Source organism: Vipera berus (assembly GCF_964194415.1).
Source record: "Vipera berus genome assembly, chromosome: 3".
Classification (NCBI taxonomy): Eukaryota; Metazoa; Chordata; class Lepidosauria; order Squamata; family Viperidae; genus Vipera; species Vipera berus.
This window is the reverse complement of record NC_138204.1, coordinates 218,177,514-218,187,727: the sequence shown is the minus strand read 5'-3', so window position 1 is coordinate 218,187,727 and position 10,214 is coordinate 218,177,514. Positions and strand designations below refer to the sequence as shown.

The 10,214-nt window shown below is 44.3% G+C and overlaps 1 protein-coding gene across 1 annotated transcript in view; it reads left to right on the top strand.

Annotated features, from left to right (window-relative positions):
* LOC308666310 (uncharacterized protein) overlaps nt 1-9,274 on the top strand; it is a 48,956-nt gene extending 39,682 nt beyond the window's left edge. The window contains exon 2 of the mRNA XM_081325021.1: nt 6,842-9,274. Within this exon, the coding sequence (XP_081181147.1) occupies nt 7,132-8,625 (1,494 nt within the window). The 5' untranslated portion in view covers nt 6,842-7,131 and the 3' untranslated portion in view covers nt 8,626-9,274. The remainder of the gene's footprint in view (nt 1-6,841) is intronic.
* Nucleotides 9,275-10,214: the final 940 nt, after the last annotated feature.

The following is a 10,214-nucleotide window of genomic DNA, read 5'->3' as shown; positions in this document are numbered from 1 at the left end:
CGGGCGTCACCACGGGGCGGCGCGGAGGACCGCCCGCCTCCGCCGCCTCCCGAGCCGGTTCGGCCCTTCCTCGGTGGCCAGGCTCGAGCTCGCCAAACCCCCGGCCTTAAGGCGTTCGACGGCCGACCTGCCCTGCCCCGCCGGGGGGGGGGGAGGCTCCGGTGTTTAGGGGCTGGTTGTGGAGAAGTCGAGGAGCTCTCTTAGAGGATGAAGATCACCTGCAGGAGATCACCTTTAGTGTGGGCTGGGATCTCTGCTCAGACCTGACCTCTTCCGCTGGCCTACAAGGGACTCTGTTGAGAAGACACACACACACACACACACACACACACACACCCCGCCGGATCTGGCGTGTTCTCACAGCCGATTTGTGCCCTGCTAGACGGGGTCCTGGGCTTGTCTGCAAAGGGTTCAAAGGGTTGGCAGGATAGCAGACGGGCGCCTGGCAGCCAGTCCCTTGTGAGAGAGGAGAGAAGTGGCCTCAAGGTCACCTCTCCAGGTCTGAGGAAGCTCAGCTGCTTTCCTCTGGTGTGTGCAGGGCATTTGCCTGAGCCAGGAGGATCTAAAGCGCATCTTCTCCAGGATCCTTCCTTCCAAGGCAATTGGACACTGGCCAGTTTTGCCACCCCCAACCACTCGTCCTGCAGAAGGCAGCGTATGGCACCCTGGCAAGGACTCTTCGTGGACAGGGGCTGGTCCTGTGTGGTAAGAACAGCAGAGTGAACTCCAGAGAATTAAAGTAACTCTGCCAGCTCTGGTGGAAACATCTAAATCCAGCCGTGTGCTTGCGTATCTGAAGAGAAAGCCCCACCCCCACCCTCGCCTCCTGGCCTCTTTCCCAGGGGCAGAACCTCCCCACCACTCGCCTCCTGCCCTTCCCTCGCGATTTTGCCCTCACCCACACTTGCAAATGCTGTCCTCCTCTTTTGTACCAGTCAAAGGCTTTGCTATTCCTTCCTTGGTCTGCAGGATTCTTTAGAGCAGGGCTTTTCAACCAATGGTACAGGCACCACCTGTGGTACATTGGCACCTGGCAGGTGGCACGCCACCATCCTAGAGAAGTGGTAGCGGGGGAGGGGAATCAGCTGAACTGGTGGCAGCACCGCACAAGCCTGAGCGAGAGACGGCTGGAGCTGCAGGGCTGTCAGGGCTCAGCAGAAGCACTAGGATCAGTGCCAGGTTCCAGCTGGAGCTCAGTGCTGATCCTGATGCTTCTGTGAGCCCAGAAGAAGCACCAATCAGCTGGAATGTTGCAGTGATTTACATTCAGATACTTGTCTTGTGATTTACATTCAGATACTTGGCAACTGATTCATATTAATGACGGTCACAGTGTCCCAGGGTCATGTGAAGTGACCAAAACCTGCTGCAACCACCCAGCAGAGGGGGGGGGGAAATAAAAACCAAACACCCCCCACCCCAGCCCTGCTGCCAATCCTCAACAGAAATGCTCACAACAATGAAAACCTCGGACAGGAGGAAGAGCACCGCCGGGCGGGCAGGCAGGCAGGTGTCTTGCTTGGCTGTGGCTTGGGGGGCACTTTTTTCAGTGCTATTGTAACTTCGAACAGTCACTAAGCGAACTGTTGTAAGTTGAGGACTACCTGTACTTCATCACTTTTTTCCTCTTTTTTTTTTGATCATCAAGTTTTTGACACCTTGCTAGGCGACTGGTGGTACTCGGATGTTGCCATATCCTAAAAGTGGTACTGTGCTGCCACCACGTGGCTGTTTTGGAGTAATTACAATGTGGGCAGTCAGACCCTCCTACCCTATGATGTATTTCCTCTTCCCTCCCCTTTCTGGGATGGACTTCCTCCTCCTTTGTCTCTGGAGAGAATCCCATCCTCCATTATTATTCAGCTAACATGTGACAACAGCAGATGTGCAGTCGCTGGGAATATTACCATTTTCTGACCTTGGAGATACCTTGGAAATATCTTGGAAATGCTGTACAAACGTCATCTTAATCTACATGCACTAAAGGTATTTCTGTATGATAAAAGGTGTTTTCCACGAGTTCAACTATCTGAAGAGAGCTGTTAATGTTAAGGAAATCTGCTTATCTAGACCATAGAGGTCTTATCAAGAGATTAATTAATACACAATGGCTTGGATTCAGAATAGTCAGAAAATGATATTAAATTCCTCTTGTCTGCATATTTCTGCAATCAAGCATAGTCAGTAAATGAGTTTTAATTCCTTGTGCCTGCAATTCATATATGTGGATGTTTCTGCAATCAAGCTTAGGCAGGAAATGTAATTGGAATTACTTATATTTGCAATCTAAAGCATGCCTGTTTTCTACAATCAAGTTTAAAACAGTTAGAAAATGTAATTTGAATTCCTTCTGTCTGTTTCTAAAGTGTGCATGATTCTCTGCAACTAAAGCTGAGTCAAAAAGTGCTTCTATAAACTTGCATGCCTACAGTAAAAAGGAAAATGAGTAATTCGTTGTTCTCCAGCTGATTCTGCAAAGAGCAGAGCTGTGTTGTCAGGATTCTGTTTGTGTGGATTGATGTTTCTTCCTGTTTTCCTGAGGAGACCACTCAAAAGGCCAGTTAAAATCTTACTGCCAGCGAGTTTTAGAGTGGTTGTAAATGCTAATGAACTTTTAGGACTGTGTTTGTAAGCTTGAGTTTTGTGAAATCAAGATGCAAGATTAGAACTTCCTGTCTGTCTTCTCCAAAAAAAAATTGCCTCTCACCTAAATTGTCTGAGAAGATCAGAGGTTTACTGTTGCAAACAATTTGTTTCAGAGCTGAATCTTTACTCAAGGAAGAGAAAAGTTTGTTAGTTTGCCAAGCTTTCTTTGTTTTAAAGACTGATAAGAAAAGCCACAAGGAGTAATAAAGCAATTAGTTGCTCTGGTAACCAGCTCTTGGTTTGCTGCTCATTCAAAGAGACCCCCACCTTTGGAATGCCAGCTAATGCAGCAGCTTGCAAGCTTGGATTATACTAAACGGGGAGAGAGGCATTGATTGCAATGATGACTAGCCATGCAAGCATTTTTACAGAGATTTCATCCTGTGCTATTAGCCATTGTTTTTAGAATTTTGCTCAAACAAAAAGGTTTGCCAGTTAGCAAAAAAAAAAAATTTGTTCTAAAGGCTGCTGAGAGGTCATAAAAGGGGCTATCAAGCAATTAATTACCTTGGTAACCAGCTCTTGGTTGCTGCTCAAAGAGACCCCACTCTTGGAATCCAGGAGACAAAAGGCCAGCTTGGATTTATCCTAAGGCAGGCATTGACCCCTGGTGGCCAAACTGAAACGTTTAAACTGTCTGCAAATTTGAATTGCATGTGAAGGCTTGTATAGACAGGGAGACAGACATTGATTCACACTTATGACAAGCCATGCAAGCATGTTTATATGACAAAGCAAGTGATTTAGTTAACAATCCTAAAATATATGTCCTGAATCTCCAGAAAGGGGAGATTATTCAGCAAGCCTACAGTTAAGTCACCACAACTGAAGGCCTAAAGCACAGGTCTGCAACCCGCGGCTCCGGAGCCGCATGCGGCTCTTTCAGCCGTCTCCTGCGGCTCCCAGTCCTCTGCCATGTGCAGTCCAAAAAAAAAAAGTGGGACTAAAAAAGTTCAACCAATCAATTCAAATATGTAGGGTAGGTGCATATCTCGCCTTGGCTCCACTCTTCAGTCAAACCCTGTTCTGCACATGCGTGCATGTACGCGCATGCGCACACATTTTTTGCGGCTCCCAGTTTTTCCTTTTGTGAGGGAACCGGTTCCGAGTGGCTCTTTCACTGTTTCAGGTTGCTGACCCCTGGCCTAAAGCAAAGCAATCCTAATCAGTTCCGCTAGCTCTAAACAAAGGAACAAGGAGCCAATTAAGCTTACAGCTTACAGTTGACACTCTTAATATGGACAAGAAGTCCCTTGAGAGTTCCAGACCGGCTCACAACTTGTGGTCTTTTTTTTTATTGAAAAGTTTTACAGTACATTTTGAAATACAAAACCCCTACCCCTCCCCTCTCCCCAAACCTCCCCAACTCTCCCCTCCCCTCCCCCCTCCCCGACTTCCCAGAGCTAAATACAGGGTATAAAAATACAAACAAACATAATCTAAAATATGCAAACGACAATAAGATATTAAATTCTATCGCACTTTAACTCTTAATAAAATAACTACAAGCTAGTTATACATCATATAAATCCACTACTTATTCAAATGCTAAGTGAATTACCTCTTTAATCTTCCCATCAGATGGATTCAAAATTAAAGCCTTTTCTTTTTCCTTAATTTCATCCTCTAATTCTTTCCTCCTAAATTCCAATTTACGTCTATATTTATTGTTCAAATATATTAATACACCTCTCATATAAGCTTTACTAGCATCCCAAACCATCTCAATAGAAGTACCTTTATACATATTAATTTTAAAAAATTCCTTCATCTGTTTTTTACACTCTTCCACATTTTCCTGATATCTAAACAAATTTTCATTTAAGCGCCAGGACCGTCTATCCCTATTATCTTTTTCTATCTCTAACCATACTGGACTATGATCAGATATAGTTCTTGGACAAATATTGATCTTCTTAATCCTAGAAAAAAATCATTAGTAATTAATACAAAATCAATCCTAGAAAAAGATTGATGCCTGTCGGAGAAAATAGTATAGTCCTTTTCTTGCAAATTCCTTTCTCTCCAAATGTCTCGCAATTCCAAGTCATCCTTCATCTCAAAAAAAGATTTAGGCAGTTTAGCATGACTTGGGGTGCTTTAAAAAAAACCCTTGTCCATTTGTACATCCAAAACGCCGTTCCAGTCTCCCATCAAAATACAAGATTTATAATCCCACTGAATGATCTTGCTGTGTAATAAACTGTAAAAATCTCCTTGTTGTTGATTAGGAGCATATAGTCCAACCAAAAGCGTTTTCTTGCCTTCTATTAACAGTTCAATTATAACATATCTTCCTTGTTTATCTGCTTCAATTAAAGCCGCTGTCAAAGTATTCTTAACATAAATAACCACTCCATTTTTCTTATCCGTTGCAGAAGCAATCAACTGTGTACCCAACCTTGAGTTTAACAAATACTTTTGATCTGTGGCTCTAATATGTGTTTCTTGTAGACAAATAACATCATTCTTAAATTGCTTTAAATATTGAAATACTTTCTTTCTCTTCTGTGGTGAATTTAAACCATTAACATTCCAGGTTAGAAACTTTGTCGCCATCTTTCGCGACCTGAAGCTTTTGGAGCGCTTCTTCCAAAATCACCTGCACTCTCTTAGGTCGCGCTCCTCCCACTGCTTCACTGTAAGTAAGTTTTGGAGGTGCCATCATAAGTCTCTGCTGTTCTTGTTCTTGCTCTTGTCTCATTCGTCTAGCAGCAGCACGTGTCAATCTCTGGTCTCTAACCTCCTCCGATGATACTGAAATTTGATCCACTCCTGTAACTTTCTGAAATTCTCCATCTTTCATCTGCGTAGCTCCTTCAGCACCTTGTACATTCTTACTTTGTGGTTGACGCTCTCCCTCACCATTCTTCTTTTTGGATTCCAAAACTGGTATGGGGACTGCCTTTAAAACATTGGTATAAAAATCACGTGCCTGTAACACTGTAAGAAGACGATGTCTCGTGCCTGCATACATCACCACCATACCCACTGGTATCTCCCATCTGAACTGAATATCCCGTCTTCTTAATTCTTCTGCCAGAAAAGCAAACTCCTTCCTTCTCTTTAGGATTCTTGGAGGGATCTCTTTTAAAATTAAAACTTCTTGTTCAGCAATTGCGAATTTATTATTGTAAAAAGCTTGAATAACCTCATTTCTGATTGCTCTCTTTGTAAAGTAAACCACCACATCTCTGGGTAATTTCCTTTGTCTTGCAATCCACGAATTAACACGAAATATTTTGTCTATGTCCTCCATAATTTCTTCTGCTGAGCGCTCCAAAACACCTTCCAAAGCCTCTGAAACTATTTTTTTCAAATTTTCCTTAGAATCCTCTTTTAAACCTCTAATTCTCACAGCGAACTCCATCTCCCTATACTGTACCAAGGTCAAATCGTCGTCAATCTTATCCACCATATTTTCAGTCTCTGTCATTTTTGCATCTAATCTGATATTATTTTGACAACTTGTGGTCTTAAGAAGAAACAATTTGGCCGACCTTGTATCCAAGTGAAGGCTAGGGCAATAACAGGCTTGTATTTGCTCATGCAGAACAGCACATTCCCTAGTGGCTGTTTTGCAAATAACAGGCTTGCATCCAAACAGCGACCTCTAGTGGTCAAGGGGTGAACTTCATTGAAGTACTCACCTACACAAGCAGCACCCCAGTGGCTGCTCAGCAAGTAAAAGGCTTGTCCTCAGGCACATGTAGAGTGCCCCCTAGTGGTCAAAGGGCAAACTTTCCTGAAGTCCCTAACCACGCAGAAGGTGCCCCTAGTGGCCAAAAGGCGAACTTCCCCAAAGTCTCTGACCACACAGAAGGCGCCCCCTGGTGGTCAAAGAGCAAAGTTCACCGAATTTAGTCAAAAATACCTAGGAAGTTTTCTGTACCTGTCCTAGCCATGGCAGAGTGTCCCACTGATTCAGAAGAGCTGGTTCAACCAGACAACTCTGATTTGCACCAAGAAGTTGTAAGACCCAAGCATACTATAAAACCAACCCATAAAATCAGAGAAAATTATGAGGCTACTAGAAATGAATATTCCAGTGACCTGTCAGAGAAATGGGACAGAATGGCACCCTGCATCTCACTTTTGCTGAGCCTTAATGGTAATCCTACTGAATTAATAGACTCCATAGATCGCCTATCTGTAGCTTTTGAACGTTGCCAACGGTCATAGGCAAAATACGTAGGTTTTTTGAATGACTCTAATGTAGATGATTCCTCAGCAGAAATAATCAAAATTGAGGATCTGAACCAGCAAAGAGATCTCCTAGTGCAAGATGCAAAGAATAAGGCAAAAATCCGTATTGCAGACCTGCAAGAGACCAGATCTCATAGGTCCACATCAAGTAGACACACGGTACGTTCCGCCACATCCCTTCGCTCCAGGACTTCAACAATAAGTAACAAGTTGGCAGATGCACGTGCACACCTAGAAGCAAAGAAAGTACAAGCTTCCTTTGCCAAACAGGAAGCAGAGATGGAAGCACAGGAGAAAGCCCGTCAAGCAGAGTCAGAAGCCAAAATAAAGATTCTGCGACTTGAAGGGGAAGAAGCAGTTGCCCTAGCAAAGCTGAAGGCCTATGAACAAGTGATGCAGGAAGGGACCGATCCAGATTGTTCCATCTCAATAGATGTGGAAGATCCAATGGAACGCACGAGTAAATACGTGCTAGAGCATAATATTTGCAACGATGCAGAGCCATCTTCCACACTGCCTACAAACATCACAGAGACCACAGAACTGCAAGGGCCTACACCTCTTCAACAACACAACACAGGTGCATCAGCCGTGCTTCCTACGAACAACACACAGACCCCAAGCCTGCAAAAGCCTGCATCTCTTCAACGCCCAGAAGCAGGTGCGCCAACACTTCAAACTGCACCACCTCTTGCCAACGACGACGTAACTTCCAGCAATGATCAACGGTTGAATCGACAACCAGCACAAACCTTACAGAATACACCGCAGCTGAATGCTTTTACAACATCACTCTATCCTGGTGCACCTCATCCTTATTCACCAGAGAACCTCCACACCCAAGGGGCCCAACAAGTTTCTTTGGCATCAAGGAGTGAGGGGTCAGACTGTTCTGACCATGCCAGGTACATGATTCGACAAGAGCTTCTCAACTCTAGCCTCTCAAAGTTTAATGACCGTCCAGAGACCTACAGATCCTGGAAAGCAACCTTCAAAGCTGCTATTGCTGATCTCAACTTCAACATCAGAGAGGAACTCGTTCTACTCTTTTTCTTTCCCCCATTCTCATATTTTTGCAGGTTCATCAGTCACCATGCCTGGACGAACAATGACCCCAGCTTCAACTACCCTGAATCCAGTGTGCCTGCTCCATCACCATCACCAAGGTATGTTAACACAGCAGCTCAACACAAAGACTCATGTGGAGCTGTGTCTACAAGAAAGACGGACATCTCACCTCCTGTACCATCTCCTAAATGGAGTGATTCAGGTGGTGGGGATGAAGATCCCAATCATCAGTGTCCTATTCACAAACTGCCTCACCCTCTTAGAAAATGTCATCAGCTTAGAGCAATGACTATACAAGAGCGGAAAGTGGTTCCTCAAAACTTGGAATATACTACAGGTGCTATGCTTCATATGGTCATTTTGCTAAAAATTGTAAAGCCTTTGTCAAGTGCACAGAATGCGATAGTGACAAACACGATACAGCTACGCATCCTGATCCACTTCCAGGCAATCCACAGCAACCACCTGTATCCAACCCTGCTTCCAATTATGGCGGGGAGCAGCATGGTGGGGAGCAACAAAGTCACGCTCCAGTCACCAACGTTTCACCTTTACCCTATCTTCAAGTTAGAGACCTTCTTCTGTTTAAGGACTAACGACCTCAAGAATCGAAGGGCACCAAAAACTTTCATCAGACCATCGCAGAACTTGTCCTGCTTTTGCCTCTTGAAGACTGAACTCGTTGATTTCCTTGTTGAATCCTGACTTCAAGAAGAAAAGTGCCTTCAACTTGATTCAGACTATTGAGGCCTGAAAAGGCAATTGTCATTATTGCAATATGTATGCATGTTATTTCTTATATTTCTCAGGTTTTATACCTCATATATCTCATGCTGATTTTTATATCTTTCAGGTTTTATGCCTCATATGTATGCATGTTTATTTTATATTTCTCATATGTATGCATGTTTATTTTATATTTCTCAAGTTTTATGTCTATCTCAGGTTTATTATCTATATCTTAGGTGTTTTATGACAACTAGCAAACTACAAACGTGTATTTGTATTTGTATAACTACCGTTATATGGTTTATATGGTGGTATTATGTAATACCAGACGGGGAGTGTGCTGCCACCATGTGGCTGTTTTGGAGTAATTACAATGTGGGCAGTCAGACCCTCCTACCCTATGATGTATTTCCTCTTCCCTCCCCTTTCTGGGATGGACTTCCTCCTCCTTTGTCTCTGGAGAGAATCCCATCCTCCATTATTATTCAGCTAACATGTGACAACAGCAGATGTGCAGTCGCTGGGAATATTACCATTTTCTGACCTTGGAGATACCTTGGAAATATCTTGGAAATGCTGTACAAACGTCATCTTAATCTACATACAATAAAGGTATTTCTATATGATAAAAGGTGTTTTCCACGAGTTCAACTATCTGAAGAGAGCTGTTAATGTTAAGGAAATCTGCTTATCTAGACCATAGAGGTCTTATCAAGAGATTAATGAATACACAATGGCTTGGATTCAGAATAGGTACAATGGGTGAAAAAGTTGAAAAGCCCTGCTTTAGAGCACGGGTGTCAAACTTGCCATGTCACGTGACGTGTCGTGAGTTTTCATGACTTTTTTCACATTGCCGGAGCTGCGTTGGGCGCGGCATCTGCATGATGTAACCAGCCCGTGGGTCAGCAGTTTGACACCCCTGCTTTGGAGCTACCTGGCAGAGGTCCCAACGCAGGCCAGCCTCGCTTAATGACCCTAATTGGGCTGGTGACCCCAGTGCCAAGTGGAGCGGTGGTTAGGGGAAACATCACCCCATCAAGCTGACTTAACCAATGGCAGCTCCAGCAGTCCCGGTTGTGCTTATTAGCAAATCACCAGCAGTCCTTAGCCGAGGAATCGCAGGGACACCCTCACCCCCCAGCTTCCTCATTGACTTTGCTGTCAGAAGCTGCCTGTGAAGGTCGCAAATGGCGATCACCTGACTGCGGGGATGCTGCAACAGGTGTAAGTGTCAGGATGCGTGGAAAATCATTTTTTTCAGTGTTATCACTTCACTAAATAAGTGGTTGTTAAGTGAGAACTACCTGTAGCTCCTTGGCCTTCATCCAGGCCTGGGGACTCGAAGCTTAGCCAGAAGGTCCCTTCCCCCTTCCTGGGGTATTCAAATCAGCTTCCTCTGGATCCAAAGAGGGCTGGGTTATTATTTATTTATAACACCTTTATTGTTTTCATAAATAAGGCACTTTCCTCCTCCTAATTTCCCCAGAAAACAACCCTGTGAGGTGGGTTGGGTTGAGAGAGTGTGAGTGGCCCACAGTCACCCAGCTGGCTTTCATGCCAAA